At 43.3% G+C, this 23,035-nt stretch overlaps 1 protein-coding gene across 1 annotated transcript in view; it reads right to left on the bottom strand.

The window, feature by feature from the left end:
• Positions 1-23,035, bottom strand: part of LOC126176611 (solute carrier family 22 member 5-like) — a 96,392-nt gene that overhangs the window by 19,600 nt on the left and 53,757 nt on the right. Inside the window, exons 4-6 of the mRNA XM_049923771.1 lie at positions 21,233-21,454; positions 11,907-12,121; positions 8,680-8,867 (exon numbers count right to left, since the gene is read on the bottom strand). Coding sequence (XP_049779728.1) covers positions 8,680-8,867; positions 11,907-12,121; positions 21,233-21,454 — 625 coding nt within the window. The remainder of the gene's footprint in view (positions 1-8,679; positions 8,868-11,906; positions 12,122-21,232; positions 21,455-23,035) is intronic.

The following is a 23,035-nucleotide window of genomic DNA, read 5'->3' as shown; positions in this document are numbered from 1 at the left end:
AAACCTCTATTTCTGACATTTGCAGAGTTAGAAAAAGCTTTTTACAATGTTAAATGGAATACTCTCTTTCAAATTCTAAAGGTGACGGGGATAAAATACAGGGAGCGAAAGGCTATTTACAATTTGTGTAGAAACCAGACGACAGTTGAGGGGCATGACAGAGAAGAAGTGATTGAGGAGGAAGTGAGACGGGATTGTATCCTATCCCTGATGTTGTTCAATCTGTATATTGAGCAATTAGTAAAGGAAATAAAAGAAACAATTAGAGTATGAATTAAAATACATGCAGGAGAAATGAGAACTTTGAGGTTTTCTGACAACAGAGAAAGCAAAGGAGCAACTGAACAGAGTGGACAGTGTCTTGAAAGGAGGATATAGGATGAGAATCAACAAAAGCAAAACGAAGATAATGAAATGTAGTTGAATTAAATCCGAGACTGCTGAGGGAATTAGATTATTAAAAGAGACACTTAAAGCAGTAAATGAGTTTTGCTATTTGGGGAGCAAAATAACTCATGATGGTTGAAGTAGAGAGGATATAAAATGTAGAATGTCTGTGGCAATGAAAGCGTCTCTGAAGAGCAGAAATCTGTTATCATCCAATATAGATTTAAGTGACAGGAAGTCTTCTGTGAAAGTATTTGTATGGAGGGTAGCTCCGTATGGAAGTGAAACATGGACGATAAATAGTGTAAACAAGAAGAGAATAGAAGCTTTCGAAATGTGGTGCTGCAGCAGAATGCTGAACATTAGATAGGTAGATCACGTAACTAATGAAGAGGTACTGAACAGAATTGGGGATAAGAGAAATTTGTGGCACAGCTTAACTGGAAGAAGGGATCGGCCGGTAGGACACGTTCTGAGGCATCAAGCGATCACAAATTTAGAACTGGAGGAAAGCGTGGAACATAAAAATCGAAGAGGGAGACCAAGAGATGAATACACTACGCAGATGCAGAAATATGTAGGTTGAAGTAGTTATTCGGAGATGAAGAGGCTTGCACAGGATAGAGTAGCGTGGAGAGCTGCATCAAACTAGTTTCTGGACTGAAGTCCACAGCAGAAGCTTTTCAGAATCTGTATGCAGGATAATGCTTCAGACTGCTGTGGAGTTAGAAACTCTACAATTCAAACTTTGCAAGGGAGTGCACCATGTGTCAAATGTAAAGGTTTCCATGGAATAAATGGATGTTGATCATAGGATATAAAGTTTCTTCATCATAAATCTGTATCATGTGTATGTTTGCTTGTGTGATTAACTATCCTTATGTCAAGGGAATAGCCTATCAGGTTCTTCCTAGCAGTATAACTGTATATGTGTCATCACTGGCTAAATATTTCCTGGTTATATTGTAAGTGGGACTGGTTCTCACAGTTTTAAAATAATATAGAGTACAACCCGGAAGTAATCTGTTACAAAGACAACAAGTACGGTCGTATTTAAGGATTGTGTTTTGGAAGACTGCTAGATGATATGAACGCCATTTATGGAGCATTGTGTCTTTCAGAAAATCTCAAATTTCTTATTCACTGAAGGTTTCGACATCCATGAATCAGAGGAAACGAGGAATATTACATGTCGACTTATAGAAATATATGGCCGTAATGAGAAGAATGTTGGCTGAAAGAAAGCGCCTTGCTCATGTTAATGTGGGAAGCGAGACTGTATGGAAGTTTTATTTGTCAGCCACTGAGGAAAGCATCATTACTTTTATGCTATGCGTACACTGAGGGAGAAGCTACCTGAAAGAATGATTACAGTGCAACTAATCTGTACATGAAGAAATGTCAAAATAAGATTTTGTTGTTGTTGCAGATTAATAGTGTACTGTTATTTTTTACGCTTTTCTGTGATGGAACGCTCAATCCAGGATGACAACCGAGATATATTATTGAGGAGTGTAATGTGGATAATGGCAATTCTGACTGTGAGAAAGAATTTTCGAAAAAATGGTGTCTAAATGAGAATAACACTCGTACTGATGAGAGACCCACTAAAGAAAAAGTTCATGATGTAGATCGACTACAGCCCTCGCGTGAGGTAGTCAGTGCCATCTGTGAAATTAGGCAGATAAGGAGAAGAGGCAGGGACGACTGTTAAAAGTGGATTAAATAATATGTATATGAGAGTTTTGCCATGTCCTTGTATGGTTGTGCTGTGCCCATATGTTACTGTTTGCTTTATAGGTGTTTCTCCAGATATAGGTTTTCTGTGACGAAAAGTGGGATTCTTGCTCTTTGGCCAATGACGATTGAAAAAAGGTGTTGAAGAGGTGTGGACAGTCGCTAGTCCCTACAAAAAAGCAATAGTAACTGAGAAGGGGAAATCTGAATATAGCAGATGGTCCACAACAGCCGGTGTATGTGATGAAGTAGACTGATATAGACTAAACAGCTGCAAGTTGTCCTGGCACAGTAGTTTTCCTGTGGATCTGTGGTCTGTGCGAATGCTGACAATAGTGAGAAGGGGGATGCACATATCTGCTATAGTGATGTAGTTTGAAGAAAATATACATGGAGTAGTTATGTAGTTTGAAGGAAATGGTAGTAGCAGGAACTAGACCCTTCTGCTTCACCTCACACCTCATCCCAGTTACTTATATATAGGACTTTTTATTGTGTTGTGTAATGTACCTTCTTGTTAATAGTGCCAAGAGTACCTCACTGTCATAATCATCACATTCTTTCTTAAAATTATTTTTAAAATGAAGATAATGCATTTGAAGCTTTATAACTGTTTGCTAATTATTATATTTTTGTCCCAGAGGGGATGAATCTATGCAATCCTGTCTGCATTTTGAATTTCTGTTATTAAAGCTAGTTTTCTGACAGCTACTTGTGCCCGTCCATTGTGACTTCTTTTCATGTTTACTAGGAGAAATGGCTGGGTGTTATGATGTATTTATATCGATTTTTTTGTAAAAAGAATGATAGTGCTGAAGAAGCAAAGACTGTCCACAATCGATCCCAGCAGCATCGGTGAGACAACAAATCGTCTCCCCCTCTGCCAGGCTGGTAAAATAACATATCCGGCGGCATCCCTGGCTGGAATTGGACAGGTTCCGCTGCCAAAGGTGAGAGTCCACTGCAGGTGGAGAGCGGACCACCTCACACCTACAGGAGGTAAGCTCACGTCACACCAGCGTCGAGTCAGTGGCTGGTCTCAGCAGCCGCAATAGATGGGGAGCCGTTACAACGGTGGTGACGTCACGAGGCAAGTTGTTGGGCGAGTGGCGGCACCCGTGGTGAAGCCACGCCACTTCTAGCTTTGGAGCATATGAGGTGTGTGCGTCACAGTCTGTGCCAACCACGTTTTGACACTGCATGTGCAGATAGATTAGATTAGATTAGATGCAGTGCACACACCATCAAATAAAATAAAAAAAAAACATTTTGCAGCACTTGTTTACAATGATCGCATCACACCACAAAATTGGGACCGATGTCAGACTGTAAGCAAATATTCACACTGTGTGATAATAGTAATAACATACACGCTCAATAGGTTCTGCTAAGACATTCAACAATGGATAAGAAGGAGTTCGCTACCATTAAATCCTTTAGACTCTTCTCAAAATGAACTTCGTTATTAGTGATTTATGGTTGCTGGCATGTTATTGAAAATGTATACTGCGGAATGGTGGACACCTTTCCGAACCAAGTAGGTGACTTTAAATCATTGTGAAAGTTATTCTTATTTCTAGTTTGATTCGATGAACAGAGCTGCTGATTTGGGAAAAAAAGATATATTTTAATGACGAATTTCGTTAAGGAATAAATATATCGGGAAGCCTTAAATAGCCCTCTGCAGCACATTCTTGAGTTCACACCACAAGTAATTCATATTCCACGTTTTTGGGCTCGGAAATCCTTACCTTGGCTTCATGAGTTACGCCAGAAAATATTTCCGTATGACATTATGGAATGAAAGTAAGCATAGTACGCTAGCGTTTTTTTTTTTAATTTTTACATCACCTGTGTCTCACAAAATTGACACAGCACATAGAGATTTGTTTAGGCGCTTTAGCAGTTCTGTGGTATGCTCCTCCCAGTTAAATCTGTTATTAAGCTGTAATGCTAAGAATCTGACACACAATCCTTGTACGCCCTACGCCATATGGCAGGTGACAGTACTTCAGATAACGTTAAGCTCGGCAGTCTGAGAGGTGCCATTAGACAGGATTACACCATGTGCCGGCTCTGGTATTCACGCTGCCCTTGCTCTCATTTAGATCATCAGTACAAATTGAAACGTAAAACATTCTCTTCATAGTAAACTACACTAAACAGCGGCACTTAAAACTTGGACGACATTCTTTTGACAGCGGATGACATCAATGATCACTCAACTTGTCCCGAAGGTTCGCCAAGGTGACATTATCTCCACTCTTCATCAGCCCAGGTAAAAATAGTTTTTGCACGATCTGCAGGATAAGCCATGACCATTACAAAGAATTATTCTGGGAAAGGGTGCCGGAGATTTTCTACTCTGGAATTAACATACAGTGATTCTACTAACATTCTTCGCCACATTTATTGGTCATGGTTGTAATTTTGATTTAACATATCTTTACTGATTTTTCTTAGACAAATCGTAAACGTAAAAGTAACTTACATTTAAATATATAATCGTATCTGTAAGCATGTGCTTTGGTGTAGCACCTTTAATAAACTCAACGTAAATTTTGTGGTTACTGTAAACTAAGTATTACGCCCACTAGGAAATAACTGTGTATCTGTGTAATTGAAACGCAGATACCTGAAATTGCAGCTACGGTCTACGTCACGGAAATACGTTAAGGGAGGATCGTTATATACACTGTGGGAAGAAGATGCTTTATGAGTCAAGTTCCGGAATCCGATGCGTTGAGCTGAAGGCAAATGGTTCAAATGGCTCTGAGCACTATGGAACTCAACTGCTGAGGTCATCAGTCCCCTAAAACTTAGAACAACTTAAACGTAATTAACCTAAGGACATCACACACATCTATGCCCGAGGCAGGATTCGAACCTGGGACTGTAGCGGTCGCGCGGTTCCAGACTGGAGCTCCTAGAACCGCACGGCCACTCCGGCCGGCGAGCTGAAGGAAAGAGAGATACAATCATGTGAAGAAGTTACATTGTTACAGTTGTAGAGGATCATCAGAGGCAACGAAGAGTTTTGGTAGCTATTTCGTCTTGAAGATATGTAGTGTCAAAATCTATGTTGAACATCAAGTATACAAAATATCCGCAAGCAGTGCATACGGCTCAAGAAGAGAGGATGTTGTTATATTTACGGAAAAAGAAGCGAAAATAATTTTTTGAGTAAGATTTAAAGAAAAAGAGGAGAAGCAACAGGAATAAACAGTCGTGTAACGGTGGAAAGCAGATGTGACGTGGTTTCATAGAACCCAGTAAGAAACTGGCCTTCGACTTGAATCTGTCTAGCAGAAGATAGGCACACTGGATTGTCGTTGGAGTAAGTTAAGTGGACTTTCATGCTTCATTGAGATAAAATTGTTATATACATGTGTTGTCTTTATACGAATCAGCAAATATTATACGGACTTACTTTATTAACAAACAATTTTTATCTGTTTAACTTTGTAGTGTAGAAGCGTAGCACATTTGAGTGAAAGTTTAAATATAAAGCACACATTGCTCGATCATATAAATATATTATGCCAGCGCGTTCTTCTCTACATCTAAATCTACATCTACATGAATACTCTGCAATTCACAATTAAATGCGTGACAGAGGATTTATCGAATCACCTTCAAGCTACTTGTTTACCGTTCCGCTCTCGAACAGCATGCAGGAAAAATGAACACTTAAATCTTTCCCTGCGAGCTCTGACTTCTCTTACACATATACGATGTTTGTTTTACTCATAGATCACATTTAAATCGCAGCTGCAATTTTCTATAAAGTGTTTGTGGCATTTCATGTAATCAAATCTATTTTTAGAGCAGTACGATACAGAAAAATATTTTTTACGTAATTCACAAGGGCTGAATCGAGAACTGGCGCTGTATTGTCAGCAGCCTAGTCTAGCGACACCTTAACAGTCAAAAATCACAGCAATCATCATCCACTGTCAGCATTTACGACTATCTCTGGTAGAAAAAGCGTCGAATCACATTTTTGACTCGACGCTGAAAACATCTACAGCATGGCCTGTGTACGAGAACGTAATAATATGCACCATTTAGTATTTGAGTGCAGTTTATGATTTATAACGTATTAGAAGAGTACTGAACAATCAGAAATTATATATTACATCTAAACTCTATTGTGTTTCAAAAACTATAGGAATATTATCACGCTGTCAGTGCTCAGCACATTTGTAATTGAGTACACGGCAATAGTGGCTATTCTTGTAGTTATTTTCCATAGAGTTTTGGTGCGATTACAATTATTTACCCTCAAGATGTTTTGTAAAGTTTTAGCAGGGTCATTACAGATGGAGCTCTTGTAACGTCACGTTAGGGAATTCATAGTTTTACTTGATTTTAAACAGACATTGTCCAGTATTCAATACTAACTCCAACATTTACTCAAGAAATTAGTACTATTGTACTTCACTACGCAGTTATTTGTGCGCCACTGTATAGTATGACCGTGTGAGTGTTTGAGTACAAATGCTAGATGCGTCAGTACGTAAAGAACTGAGAGAGTGCTCTGATAGTAAAGTTATCTATCAGTGCAGATATTTAGCAGTTCAATAACGCAAAGAGAATTTATCGCAGTATTTTGTGTGAGTATATATATATATATATATATATATATATATATATATATGTGTGTGTGTGTGTGTGTGTGTGTGTGTGTGTGTGTGTGTGAGAGAGAGAGAGAGAGAGAGAATCAAATTAAGAATAAAGCACATTTGTCATCGGGCCAGTGAGACACTGCAGCGAGTTACTGCAGAGCACACAGTTGTTTAATTTCTGTTTATTTTGATAAAACGGCATCAAGTATAAAAAGAGTCGTTTGAGTCACTGAAGATCAAGTTGTGCTAAAGTTGAAAGAAGCAGAATTAGGAGGTGATAAACACATGATTAGAATTGTTTTAAAATCATGAGATTCACTGTAATGAAGCAAACACTCAAAATATCACCATCAGTGACTGGATGGTTCAGCACGTACTCGAAATTGGGGCATGTAAGTAAATAACGGGTGAAGCGCCAAAAAATGAAAATCTGAGTTGTAGGCGAAATTCCGCTGTGATCGCCAAGGCCAATGACACACATTCTGACACAAGCACGAGAACAGCGGGAAACAATGCTTACAGCTGCCACAAAACGACATTCGTGTCTAACACGGTCGACGTTCGAATAATGAGTCTTGTGCCAAGCCTCTGGTAATGCCTTAGCGTACACTGTTGTGAATTGATGAGCGTTGCAACAATAGGGCAACGCTGAAGTAATTATTACAGAAGTAGCACAAAATATTACAAGATGTAAAGGAAAATTCCACCAAAATGGAGGAAGAGAGATGAAGGTAGAGCTCAAAGTGAAAGAAAGAAACTACGCAGCGAAGGGAACGAATAAGAAGGGATTTAGCTAAATGATTGCATTTGTTAAAAAGGAGAATAAGTGGTTTCACGAGAACATTCTGAACTGAGTGCTAATTGCTATGAGGGCACTTGCATCCTTATTTAAGTTAAAGCCGTTGCATACAGAATATTTTATTATCTTCAAATTTTATATCATTTTGTTCTTACCGTAGAATAACAACATGTATATGAAAAGAAACCTGTACTGTTTTTATGTTGTACCGTGATCTCCAACTTTTATATTGCTTTTGTACAACTGCTATACATAACCACAACAATATGCTAATTGTCGGACCGCCTTCAAAACTAATTTCAGCCACAAGTATTTCCATCTTCAGTGGGTTCTTTAATTCTAAAACGTGCGGAGATAGCATATATAAAAGTATATTTAAGAAACAAACAGTGGACATGTAGTAATCTTTTACAACGTTTTGTACCTATGCTACTGAGTGCTAATTGCTATGAGGGCACTTGCATCCTTATTTAAGTTAAAGCCGTTGAATACAGAATATTTTATTATCTTCAAATTTTATATCATTTTGTTCTTACCATAGAATAACAACATGTATATGAAAAGAAACCTGTACTGTTTTTATGTTGTACCGTGATCTCCAACTTTTATATTGCTTTTGTACAACTGCTATACATAACCACAACAATATGCTAATTGTCGGACCGCCTTCCAAAACTAATTTCAGCCACAAGTATTTCCATCTTCAGTGGGTTCTTTAATTCTAAAACGTGCGGAGATAGCATATATAAAAGTATATTTAAGAAACAAACAGTGGACATGTAGTAATCTTTTACAACGTTTTGTACCTATGCTATTGCTGCATATTTCAGAATTAAGGATGCCACTAAAGATGGCGATATTTGTTGTCAAAACTAGTTTAGGAATAAATAAATAAATAATAAAAGTTTTTTGCATCGAGGCAGAGCCAAATTTTACATATTGTTGTTTTTGTAAGGAAAGACGGACCGATGGAAGAGCTGCAAGATTAAATTGCTGCTATAAACATTTTGCTAATTATCTGTAAACCAGATTTTTGGCGCTTGAACTAGTATTTAGTTACAGGCCACAGTTGCTCTCACGGGTTCAATATAATTTTCAGTAGAAGCGGAGCACATTGTTACGGAGTACCTGAAAGACGATGTACGGAACAAGAGACATGCAAACAGCAGCAACCGTGCACTCTACGCTGGCGGTGATCTGTCGCAGACACGTGGGGTGCACCTCGATGCTCTGAAGGTTGATGACAGCTGAACCAGCCGACGACCAGAACTGCATGACCATCATTACCACTGCCATGGCGACACTCGGAACACCAACTGCAAGGTCAAAACACATGGGCTGTATGGCTGAAAGAGATTTGTTAGAAACATATTTGTAACCACACAAGAGTAAAGGAAATCGAAATGATTTTTCCAGTGTCTTCTAATGAACTGTCCCGTTAAGGTACAAATGATAAAAGTCTTTTGGATTTCACGTTGTCAGGAACTAAGCATTACCACAGTCATTAGGGTGGTGCTGTACCATCAGCCCTGTTGCCGTTGTGAATAACCCTGCTGAATGCTGAAAGCGACGGAATCGGTGAAAGTTACAGAATTATGTTTTCTGCATGTTCTGAAGCCCACCTACGTAGTTGAATGTGTGTGAAATCTTATGGGACGTAACTGCTAACGTCATCAGTCCCTAAGCTTATACACTACTTAAGCTAAATTATCCTAAGGTCAAACACACACACCCATGCCCGAGGGAGGACTCGAAACTCCGCCGGGACCAGCCGCACAGTCCATGCTACATAGTTGAATGATTGACGTGGCTGCCTTCAATGCAGCGTCTAGAGTCTGCCAATTATGCTATGAAGACGGTACCGAGGCGTCTCCCTTGGCATCAAATGAAAGTCTCCTCCAGTCCTCGACTTATCGTGGAACATTTCGAAATTTATCCGCAAGTATCTCGTCACATACGCAAAGGTCCCCAGTTCAAGTCTCGGTCCGGCACACAGTTTTAATCTGCCAGGAAGTTTCATATCAGCGCACACTCTGCTGCAGAGAGAAAATCTCATTCTGGATCTCGAAATTCGTTTTCTGTGCTCGTATAAAAATTTCAGGTCCCCTTCCACTCTTCTTGCAGGGCCAGTCCATCTGTTAATATCGTCACGATTGGCTCAATTCACGATTTCTGCGTGCCACTCCCTGCCAGTCTGCCAAGAGCATCTGTCCCTTTCTTTTCTCCTCTCATTTCTCAATCTTCCTTTTTCGCATCCGTCTCCAACGTGCTGTTGGAGCGTCTCATATTGCGTCTACTAGAAAACTAGAATTCCTTATCAGGGTATCCGGTACACGGCGGAAGAATTTTATTGACGCCACTTCGTTACTCTCTGCATGTCACATTATGCCATGTACCTGTAAGTGCACGCAAACAGATTTATGCAAGACTAAGGGGAACTCAGTCTATGACTAGTTGGCATAACGAACTAGATCCGATATCTTCCTGTGATACCACTTTGGCCAGTAGGGCAATGCTAATGTAAGCTACCCCTTCGCAGGATGTAGGATTCTTGCCCAAGCTTTACAATTTAAAAGTTGTGTTACCTCTTCCATTGAAACAAAACTGTAGCGTTTTTTGCTTCAGTTGGTTGTAAATCATTGTAGCACTCATCATTCACAAGAGATGACAGGTAGCCTGAAAAACATGCAAACCAACAGTGTAACAATGGCTAAACAAGTCTTTGTGAGATGACACTAGGGGATGTCATCGACAGTTACTGTTTTATGTATCACAAGTACCACAAGAAACAGCCAAAACAAAAATTGTTCAGAAGTGGCCGAAACGACATGGTTATAGTGGATACAAAAGATTTTATCCTGGATCAGGAATTTTTATGACAGTTAGTACCTCTCAGCATACACTGCCTGATAAAAAATGAAGCAATAAGGGCACATGTTTAGATGTGAATACAACCTTGTACACATGCTCACCATTGGTCTGTATGCAAATGGTTAGTGTTGCAATTTTCTGTGATTGGTAGAATGGCCATTGTTCTGCATTAGTATTGTTTACGTTTAGTGTTGTTATCAGGTGTGCTGTGCTATATGAGGGGACTCAAGTACGTCAGATGTTGAGTGACCACTGTGAATAACATCGAGACGCAGCATATTTGTATGAGGCTGCGTTATCACATGAGAGACCTCACTGTGGGTCTCCACTTGACCAGCTCGTCGAATTGTGCAGCATCAAGATTTGTGGGACATCCGCCTTTCAAGTTCAGGCCGACCGACCGAATCTGCTCTGTGAAAAGGAGGGTGACCATATTCCGCACCAAGTACATCGTAACCCCTTCGCATCTGCGATTGCCATCCAACAAGTGATAGACTTCATGCAACATTCTGCGTCATTCTACACCATTCGTCAGAGGATAGCAGTAGGTGGTCTAGGGAATTATGATCCCATCACAACACACCCAGCTGCATTAGTAGTAGCGTCATGATTGTGAAAGATGTATTGCTGACGAATACTCTCGCATTTTTTACAGTAGTGAATCGTGATACTGCACTGCCTTCAATAACCGTCGACGACGGGTTTGAAGCGACTTGGGAGGAGGTTCCATTCTTTCCATGTTTCGGAAAGGCACAACAGTGTTGCTCCTGGCGTCATAGTCTGGGGAAACTTTCGGTATAACCTCAGGTCACCACTGGCAGAGATTGAGGGAGGACTGGCATATGCCCTGTGAACCCAAATGTTACCTCTCATCTGACAGTAGAACGATGCTTTTTTTCAACAGTACAATGCTCTTACACATGTGGCACATGTCTATATGAACAAATGATGCTGAGGTGCTCCTATGACCAGCTAGATCGTCAGATCTGTCCCATATGTAACATGTGTGGGAGCAGCTCGATCATAAATTCGATTCCGGTGGCAATATCCGGTATATCAAGGACAAGGTAACAACACTGGTGGGCCAGCTGGCCACAGGAGGGGATACAACGGATTTATAAAAGCCTTCCCAAAAAAATCACTGCATGCACCCTGGAGAGAAGAGGTACAACATCATACCGATAAGTGGGTTCATATGGCCAACTTCTTTGTAAATTTGACTGGGTTCTGTAATTTCTGAAACAAAAATCACATACCCTCTCAACTCATGAATTTTCATTGTGTTTCCTCCTCCACTTCTGAGTGCTTCACTTTGTTTGTCGGGCAGTGGAGATCGGCTGTTGCCAAATAGTCTGACTCGATTGACACAGTAATTTTAGTCGCAATACAGATGTTTGAAATCTCCAGTCCACGGCAGGTGGAGGAGGGCGCCAGCAGGCAAGTGTGAGAGGTGTGTGAGCGCTCTCACGGGCTGTGTTGTTTACCTGTGAGCAGTACGACACAGAGTGCACCAAGGAGACCGACCAGCGCCAGACACGCGACGTTGGACCACCGGCGCCCGAAGTGGGTCCCGCAGTAGTGCTGCAGCAGCACAGACGCCGCCTGCGCCATGGCCTGAGCAGACACCGCCACCAGCGGGTTCACGCTGATGATGCCCACGCTCAGTACGAGTGCTAATACCGTCATCCAGCACAGGGACCTGTCAACATATGGGACGCTTCTGTATCCTCTCAGAAAGGACGTACTTTAGAACAGACACAAACTCAGCTTCTACACCAAAGTCAGAAATTAGCAGCAGCAGCATTTAAACCAGACTGAATCAGATAGTCATTGTCAAACATCTGGGCCCATCTGTGACGCAGCTGTATTTACCGCTGTAGGCTCACGAATCCCTGTCCACACCTGGGCTCCCGGAAGCTTGGACAACTCCACACTTTGCCACCATCTTCGGAGCACAACACGATGGACCAGCCATCCATCTCCCTCCCATCCCCCTGAGGTGTCAATGGAGGACCTCTTCAGTTCAGATCACTGCAACACATTGCAGTCAGTTGTTACACACAGCTACCACCGCTGGGCTGTCCATACTTCCGTCATGGAGTAAGAACCTCCTGTCAACACAGCACCAGTGGCAGCAGGGTGGATGTTCAGCAGCTGGAGACTCTGTGATGTGGTAATCACGTCGCCTGCCATTGTCGCTCGCAGTTTCCTAGAGCCCTGATTGTAAACAAACATCAGTAAATAAGTTGTAACCGCAGCTGGACCTTCTTCTGCTGAACATCGCATCATCCTACAGCAGTGAGTCCCTGTCCACAACCAGCCATCTTCGAAATAAAATTGTAAGCGATGGTGCATAAGCCAGCCACCCTTCGGACCGTAACGACTGGTGTCAGAAGCAGTGCTGAGGATGAGGATGGATGACAACAGGAAGGCAGCACCTGGATCCTTGTTGGTGCAATCTGACACAGAAATGCAGGTAAATTCCGAATTTATAGCTGTTTTGGGCCTGTGTGGTCGTTTCCATAACGTTTCTCTTTCCTTTTTATTTTATTTTTGGGTAACTGGTATACAAGTATTTATTATTAAACATTCAATATAGCTCAAGACGTTTCAGCTCAGAGTGCGATTCAGCAGTTGAGAGATGAAGTAGCTCAGTTGCAGATGGAATTGGGAGAGTTAACGGAGGGATGGAGGAAACCATCCTTTCTGAGGCAGCTAACTTTGACGCCGACAGCGCTTCATTGGTCATCTCACTTTCTCGTAAATTAGAAGACAATGTCTTTGTGACATCTTGGATATTCGGGAATCCAGCCAGATGTTCGCGTCGTTCTCGCACGATATTTCAACAGCGTGCCTTAGGTGCTACCTGAGACTGGTCATTGGATCGATCGAGTCCAGTATTTATTCCTGGAAGGAGCTGGGCGTTCCCTAATCGGTCTGCGCCGAGTCGAGTGTTCCGTCTGTGGTCCGCGCCCGCCAGACTCGGCGCCGAGCCAATGGGCTCCAAATCCCCGCCAATCGCCTAATCACCTAGATTCTCATGTAACTCAGCACTTTGCCTTTTGTGAGGATTCAGCCGTCACCGCGTCCAGTGAGGGGTCAACAGAGGACTTCTTCCTTCTGAACGCTGGAACGTGACACCACTAGAAGTAGATACAGGTACCACTATCAGACCACCCAAGCTTTGACTGGTGAATACGAGCAGTAGTGTCAGTGGAGTGTATGGTCAATAACCAGAACCTGACCAAACAGGGTATGCCCCAATGGAGTATCTACTTTGCCCGTCATCAATCACTTGCAGTTTCCAGGATGCACGACTGGAAACAAACAACAATAAAAAATGTATATATTTGCAGACTGAAGTGATGAATGAAAATCTGAAGTAAGGCCCAGATTCGAACCCAGTTCTCCTCCTCACTAAGAATATGCGGTAACCGCTATGCCACCGTGGCACAATGGCTTTGTACAACTGCTCGTGCTACTCTAGACGCCTCCCTCCTCAGTTCAAATTCCCACCGATGCCACAGCCAACTTGGTATTCCCTCTACACTTGAACAGCATTACAGAGGCTCAGCAACTGTATTGCAGTAGTACCTCAGCATTGGGCTACCTTGCTGGCTAAGCTGCTTGGCAAGCACGAAAATAAGCAGCAGAAATTTTCGCCTTGTAGAGGTGGGCATTACCTTGCTAGAATCTAAGCCCAGAATGGATTGCTCTCAAGGGCCACAAAACAGGAAGTAGACTTTCGTCCATGTTCCACTGTGCTGTAATGGTGCCGGGGTTGAAAGGAAAGGGGTCTTGCTACGAAATCAAATGGCACCTCCGACCATCACTCCTGGTTGTCGGACTGCATGGGGTGACAATCAGGTTGGTATCCCAGCAGTGTCCAAGATGTCTCCAGTCACGGCTTCGGCCTAGAATCTTATCGACTGAACTAGAACTGTCTTCAGTGATCACCTTCACTTCGAACTGAGCCCAGATAACCAGCGAAGATGTGTATGGAGGGACCCCAGAGGGCAGATGGATACCACCAACCTGATTGTCACCCATCATATGGCCTGACAACAGGACTGATGGTCTGGATTGCCATTTCTTTTCATAGGATGAGCCCTTTGGTTGCCGTCCATGGCACCCTTATAGCACAAAGTTATGTCGACAATATTGTACCTCCCATTTTGTTGTCCTTCATGGCAAGCCATTCTGAGCTTCCACTTCAGCCAGACAATGCTCACCCACACAAGGTGAGAGTTTTTATTGCTTCTCTTCGTGGTTGACAAGTGCCAGCAAGGTGACCTGATCTTCCCCACAGTTGAGAACGTTTCGAGCAATTTGAGCATGGCCCTCTAACCAGTTCGGGATTTTGACAATCTAATGCACCAGTTGGACAGAATTTGGCACAGTGAACTCAGGAGCACATCCAGCTAACTATCGATGCCAAACCGGTTCATGAATGACTGCCCAACAGGTCGAATCACCAGACTAACGCACAAAATTTTCGGGTAAGGTGCGTGGGGCAACCTCGGTACTGTTCCTGCGGTCATACGAAACTGCACCCCAGGTCATATATTCAGGTGTAGGTCCCGTGTGTCTAGAACGCAGACAGGTTGGCTGCAGTTCCTGAACTGGCCTCCTTCTGACCAACACACGGCCATCACTGTTACCGAGGCAGAACAAGCTTTCATCAGAAAACATAACAGACCTTCAGCCTGTCCTCCAAGGAGCTCTCGCTTGATACCACCGAAGTAGCAAATAGCACACCGTCTTCAGGCCACAAGTGGCCCATCGGGACCATCCGACCGCCGTGTCATCCTCAGTTGAGGATGCGGATAGGAGGGGCATGTGGTCAGCACACCGCTCTCCCAGTCTTTATGATGGTTTTCTTTGACCGGAGCCGCTACCATTCGGTCAAGTAGCTCCTCAATTTGCATCACGAGGCTGAGTGCACCCGGAAAAACGGCAACAGCGCATGGCGGATGGATGGTCACCCATCCAAGTGCCGGCCACGCCCGACAGCGCTTAACTTTGGTGACCTCACGGGAACCGGGGTATCCACCGCGGCAAGGCCGAAGTAGCAGATGGCGGTGGTTTAGGGCCAGTGGAATGCACGCTACAGGGCATCTGGCACGGAACTGTCATTGAAGTAACCGATTTGTAAGGTTCGTTGTGTCACTGTGGTGCCAACTACTGCTCATACTGCTGCTGCAGATGCAGTACAATTCGCCAGCGCCATACGCTGAACGTGATGGTTTGTCTCTCGGTGGTGTTAATTGGCCGTCCGGAATCAGATCATCGTGTAACTGTACAATCGCGTGATCACCGCTGCCAGCAATAATGTACAGTGGCTGAATTCCTACAATGAACATCCACCTTCTCATAGCCATATTACACGACTTGCTTCAAATTCAGTGAGGTGTTGACAATGCGGTCTTTGTCGTCTTAAAGGCATTCTTGACTAACAACTACTCACTACGTCCAATCTCAAAGATAACTAGCGCTCACGACCGTTACATCGTGTAATTAAAACAAACCTGATTTTCATTCTCATAGTTGGCACTACTAGGGCCACTCTGAAGCGACTGGCGAGAAATTTGAATAGCCATCATCTTTCAGATGTAGAAATACGCCTACTGGCTTTCGTTTATGTCGCACAACACTTTCTTGGTGTTGTGATGATTTTTTCCGTCAGTGGATATTTGGAATTGCGTTAAGTGTCTGCGTAGTGTTTATCACATTTCATTGTGATTTCTGTGTTTAAGGTTTTCTCTTTACCTGCAACGAATGCGATGACGCAATCGATATATCGCACTCGACAAAGCCCGCCGCGCGGGATTAGCCGAGCGGTCTCAGGTGCAGGAGTCATGGACTGTGCGGGTGGTCCCGGCGGAGTTTCGAGTCCTCCCTCGGGCATGGGTGGGTGTGTATGTCCTTAGGATAATTTAGGTTAAGTAGTCTGTAAGCTTAGGGACTGATAACCTTAGCAGTTAAGTCCCATAGGATTTCACACACATTTGAACATTTTTGAACAAAGCCCAAGAGTTATGATCACACGTTCACCTCTTTCGTGGAGCGGCCTTATCTGTACAGTCTAGTGCACACAGAACGACGTGTTGCATAGTCATACAGCTCGCTTTACTTCCGCCAAGTGGTCGACCGAACGTTCATATGACTGTCATTTCCAGGTTTTGCCTCTACGTTTGGTAAGGCAACTTGGTCTCTTGAATCGCTGTATGGACACATCTAGGCAACGATTCATTATGAGGCTGTTGGAAGCGTGAGCTGATTAACTTATTCATTAAGATCCTATTGCTTTTAGCCTAATTTATTGATGTGTTTCACTGCAGGTGACCTCATGGTATTGTAACCCACGAAAGAGGTCGTGACAGAAGAAATGTGTTCCATTTCATTTGTGTAAGTTTTCATTGATCGTTAAAATTGCGATACATTGCAGTATCAGAATGAATTACATCTTTTATTCTAACATTGGCAGCTCAAAGAGGCAATTCACATTTGTGGCAAAGAACACAGCTAATGTGGCTTTATGAAAGTAACGATAACATTACGAAGAACTATATGTTAAACACTCACGCTTCACATGATCTAAAGAAAAAGACTGGATGAGAGAGACACGCGAACGACTCGTGGCAGTGATGTTCAGTCGCTGTCACATTCAACACTGGGAAATAATAAAGATTGACCAGTAAAGCAATTGAATTGAGCAAGTACACTTGTCGAGAGTTACAATTTTTCCTCGGCAAGTGCTGCGGTCTTATGACTATACTGTGACTAACCTCGTATGGGGATTATGGATTTGTAAGTTAACTTCTCTAGAAAAGTTCGAAATTTGGTACTGCTGTGTCGACCGGACAAGACACAGCCAGGGCAAAAGCACCACAGGTGGAAAGAGCGAGCAGGTGCCAGCGCCATAGAGATTCGCCACTTGCACAAATTCCACCACCGCCACGGGCGGCGCTGAGGATGAAGACATCGACTTCGCCTCGGCCAATTGCCGGCCGAGTACAATCCGCCAATGACAAGACGACAACGGACAGAATCCTATTCGGAAGGCAGAAGAGCAGCTCTCGCCGACTGTGTTACAGATCATCTTATACGGCTGGCTTAGACACGGAACGTCGTATAGTGAATGAACTCTTAAGAAGTGAACAGACAGTTGCTGTAAATTGCATTAGCTGTGTACTGTGAAGTTTACCCACGATTATTTTCACTTAGTCATTGAGGGCCTTTTTTGTCTTATATTATATGCAGTGTTCCAGACTTAATCATTCAATAAGTCACAAAGATAAGTAAACCTTTTAACTCATTTGTGTGACTTTGCTACTAATTTGTTGGAGTATTGTGGAACCTTCGTTCTCCTACCCTGTTACGTGACCTTGAGGCATAGCTGTATTACAGTGGCAGGGAGAAATTGTCTTAGCGGTGTACTGCGCCCCAAGCCGTTTCACGAACCCACAAACTCACCCTCCACAGCAGTAGCGACGAGGCTTTACAAAACGGGCGACGAGGGTTTATAAAAGATACCTCCCATCGCACCCAACGGCTTATTTGCATCATGAGAAACGAAACAGTGTGGAAGAATGTCTGGCTTCAGCCACGTAAGTTGACTGTGTCTGAGTGGAGAAACAAAATGTCTAAACTGGTGTCCTACACTGACGTACCAAACAACTGTGCCCAACAAAACACATCAGAATTCCGCCATTTTAATGAAATACTTGTCTAGAATAACTGATGACCGATATTAATATTGCTGCTCTTGTGCTCGAACTTAATCGAGAAGGCGCACTTACTTACTTTAACTGAAATTCATGAGCTTGTAGGTTTTACACTACTGGCCATTAAAATTGCTACACCAAGAAGAAATGCAGATGATAAACGGGTATTTGTTGGACAAATATATTATACTAGAACTGACATGTGATTACATTTTAACGCAATTTGGGTGCATAGATCCTGAGAAATCAGTACCCAGAAAAACTACGTCTGGCCGTAATACCGGCCTTGATACGCCTCGGCATTGAGTCAAACAGAGCTTGGATGGCGTGTACAGGTACAGCTGCCCATGCTGCTTCAACACGATACCACAGTTCATCAAGAGTAATGACTGGCGTATTGTGATGAGCCAGACGTTTTCAATTGGTGAGAAATCTGGGGAATGTGCTGGCCAGGGCAGTAGTCGAACATTTTCCATATCCAGGAAGGCCCGCACATGACCTGCAACATGCGGTCGTGCATTATCCAGCTGAAATTTAGGGTTTTGCATGGCTCGAATGAAGGGTAGAGCCACGTCAGAGTATCATCCTCCCGTCGGTTAAATTTCGCGTCTGTAGCGCGTCTTCTTCGTGGTGTAGTAACGTTAATGGCCAGTAGTGTAAATGAAAAATGTTACTGCACGTCACTCAGGGCAGTGCTGATACAAAATGGCGCACGATAGACGTATGGGAAACAATCGGCAACTAAACTGAAAAGTTCATGAAAAGATAAACTGTTTGAAAAACAGAAACTGAGCTTAAAGAAATGACCACTATCATGTATGTGACTGCTGAACTTTATTTACTCGAGAGCACAGAGTCAATGAAAACAGTAGAAATAAATCAGCAAACATAAAATGTTCACGGTAGAGCTGGTAATCTTCGCCAAACGTCTAGCAATGCAATTAAGCCGAAAGACGGAATGTTAAACATGAATAATGTATAACTTTTACAAGAGCTTTCCGATCCGAATTCACGTCTGAAATTGCGACAACACGCGTCAATGACAGCCTTCATCGTTGCTAGGTAACAAAAATTACTCAGGCTTTTATACTCTGCCTGTTGGTTCTTTTTCTTCCTACCGCTCTAAACATACAAAGTCATTCACTGGGTCAATGACTTTATTGCTGCTATTACTGTTTTCTTCTTCGTATTTACTTCAGAACTATTTTAGTTTTATTATGGTTTCAAACCTACTTTCAAATTAAATTTCCTTCATTCTTTGTTACCCCTACAGATGCCCCCTTCAGATGTCGTTTCATACAACTCGAAGTTCTACATTTTTTTTCAGAAACCATGCGCGAGATTTTCCTGTTCTCTAGCTCGCTATGTGCAACCTGTGAGGCCTACAGAAAGAATTGAACAAGTCCTATTTGTAGGAAATGTAATGTAGATAAATTTTGTACTAGGATACGTTTTCGTTGGAGGTCGTAGTTTTCGAGTTGTTCAAGTGAAACGTACGAAAGAGATCTTGACACGCACCTCCATTCTCACATTCCGTCCCCAACGTTCAGGATTTCTAGTATGTTGTGCATAGCACTCCCTCTAACTACTGTACAAAAATATGCGACTGCAGGAATTATTTGCCAAATTTTACCTTCTTTGGTCTTCACTGATCGGCCTTATCACGTCACCGTCTTAGTCGAGCACATTGTAAAACTGGCGTTTGTCTAAATTTTACCTAACACTTTTGTGAATTTTCATTGCATAAACTAAACAATTACATCGTTGTCAGGGTTAAGTTTACGTCTGCTCTCCCCGCCCTCCAGGGTTTCATGCCCTAAATCTACATCTACTACATCTACATTTATACTCCGCAAGCCACTCAACGGGCTCTTTACGTGCCACTGTCATTACCTCCCTTTCCTGTTCCAGTCGCGTATGGTTCGCGGGAAGAACAACTGCCAGAAAGCCTATCTAATTTTACATTCGTGATCTCCTCGGGAGGTATAAGTAGGGGGAAGCAATATATTCGATACCTCATCCAGAAACGCACCCTCTCGAAACCTGGACAGCAAGCTACACCGCGATGCAGAGCGCCTCTCTTGCAGAGTCTGCCACTTAAGTTTGCTAAACATCTCCGTAACGCTATCACGGTTACCAAATAATCCTCTGACGAAACGCGCCGCTCTTCCTTGGGCCTTCTCTATCTCCTGTGTCAACCCGACCTGGTACGGATCCCACACTGATGAGCAATACTCAAGTATAGGTAGAACGAGTGTTTTGTAAGCCACCTCCTTTGTTGATGGACTACAGTTTCTAAGGAATCTCCCAATGAATCTCAACCTGGCACTCGCCTTACCAACAAGTAATTTTATACGATCATTCCACTTCAAATCGTTCCGTACGCATACTACCAAATATTTTACAGAAGTAACTGCTACCAGTGTTTGTTCCGCTATTATATAATCATCCAATAAAGGATCCTTGTTTCTATGTATTCGCAATACATTACATTTGTCTATGTTAAGTGTCAGTTGCCACTGCCCGCACCAAGTGACTATCCGCTACAGATCTTCCTGCATTTCGCAACAATTTTCTATTGCTGCACCTTCTCTGTATACTACAGCATCATCCGCAAAAAGCCGCATGGAACTTCCGACACTATCTACTAGGTCCTCTTGAAATAATATTTCCACATATAATGCCACACTTTTACTTGTTGTGATAGATTCGCAGGTGGTGGTACGCTGCTTGGTTCCAACGTTGTAGGTAACTGTCTAGAAATGGTTCCAGTTATCTCCATTATAAGTGAATACCACGTGTCACAGGAAGATGGACTTGTGATGTAGCTTCGTACTCTGGAAACATAATCCACCATTGTGTATAGGAGAGGAAGTTACAATGAAGGACACCTTTAAAACGTGGCACCTCCAGGTACTGTGGCCCATGATTGGTTGGATAGTTCTTATGATACACTTCAGTTGAGGAGGAATCGCAGCTTTGCGATGTAGTTTTGACAACGTGTACCAGTTGACACGAAAGCTGTAGATTTCATTTCCTTGTGTTTATGAAAACGTGTTAGTTTTACAGCAACTCGTGCTCACCTGGCCATGGCGAGCAGGAGGGTGTTCTTGAAGAGGTTCCAGCTGGAGAAGATGCCCAGGTAGCCGACGCGGTCCCGCTTGGCCTTGGCCACGCGGTGCAGCACCTGCAGGGTGAACGGCGGCAGGCTGGAGCCGTTGGTGGCCGCGATCCGCCGCAGCACGCCCAGCGCCTCCTCCTCGCGCCCCCTGCACGTCAGCCAGCGCGGCGACTCGGGGAACCACCTGCAGGAAACCACCTGTCTCGCAATATTTTACGTTATAAACAGAGCAGGAAGACTCGTAGGACTGAAGTTCACGTTTTGCCCGAATCTTTTTCATTCGAGAAGGAGTACTTTGTTAGTTGAAAAAGTTAGAGTTGGTGTTATCCTGAGACATTTCTGCAGTGTACTGTGTTGTCCAATCCCATACAAAGAAAGAATCTTTTAGTATGAATAATTATGTTCCAGTATAAACTCCTGTCTGGCGAGAGAATGGGGTTGCACCCCTCTACCATCCTCCACACCTACAAATCCTTAATCCGTCCCATCCTCTGTTATGCCAGATCCGCCTGGATATCCACCCCCCCCCCCCGAAATTCTATAAGTCCCTGCAGATCCTTGAGCGCCACGCACTCCGCCTCGCCTTCCGTATACGCCTCCCGTCCCCCACACGGATGCCGGCCATTGTGGCCGTGCAGTTCTAGGCGCTTCAGTCTGGAACCGCGTGACTGCTATGGTAGCAGGTTCGAATCCTGCCTCGGGCATGGATGTGTGTGATGTCCTTAGGTTAGTTAGGTTTAAGTAGTTCTAAGTTCTAGGGGACTAATGACCACAGATGTTAAGTCCCATAGTGCTCAGAGCCATTTTTCCTACAGAGTAAATTTCTAGTCCCCAGAAAAGTCATTATACTCGAACATAATACGTGTTCCAAAACTCTACAACTGATCGACGTTAGAGATATAGGTCTATAGTTCTGCACATCTGTTCGGCGTCCCTTCTTGAAGACGGGGATGACCTGTGCTCTTTTCCAATCCTTTGGAACGCTACGATCTTCTAGAGCGGTCGCGCGGTTCCAGACTGAAGCGCGGTACTTCTTCCGTAAACATGGAATGGGTCTTGCTTAAACTTGGATCAATAGCTGTTAGACTGTATTGCCATACTCGGCTTCATTCCAGGATTCTTCACTGCTTTTGCTGCGAGATGCCAGTGTCACGTATCTTCCATTACTGACATAAGCATCTTCGCGCTCTCCCCATTTGCATCCATATCTGATATTTCTCATGACCAAACAGGCTCTCCCTTGTTGAGAGAAAAAAAAAACGCTCTGAACACTACGCAACTTGACATCTGTGGTCACCAGTCCCCTAGAACTTAGAACTACTTAAGCCTAACTAATCTAAGGACATCACACACATCCATGCCCGAGGCCGGATTCGAGCCTGCGACCGTAGGGGTCACGCGGTTCGTTACTGAAGCGCCTAGAACCGCACGGCCACACCGGCATAGAACCGCTGTTTTTCTCTAAATAGATAAATGGTTTAGTGGCCAGTGCAGGCAGCAAACTGCGGTGCTTTGCTAGTGATGCTGCTGTGTACAGGAATGTGTCCAAGCTGAGTTGCTGTAGGAGGACAGGAGATGACTTTCACAAGATTTCTGATTGGTATAATGAAGGACAGCTAGCTCTAAATACAGGTGTAGTTAAGATGAGTAGGAGAAACAATCCCGTGATGTTAGAATATAGCATTTGTAGCGTGCAGCTTAACAAAATCACGTCGTTTAAATTCAGGGGCGTAACGTTGCAAAGAAATTTGAAATACTAGCGGAC

This window comes from Schistocerca cancellata, chromosome 3, assembly GCF_023864275.1.
Source record: "Schistocerca cancellata isolate TAMUIC-IGC-003103 chromosome 3, iqSchCanc2.1, whole genome shotgun sequence".
Taxonomy (NCBI): Eukaryota; Metazoa; Arthropoda; class Insecta; order Orthoptera; family Acrididae; genus Schistocerca; species Schistocerca cancellata.
Note: the sequence above shows the minus strand (reverse complement) of the source record. Positions and strands in the feature narration are given on the sequence as shown.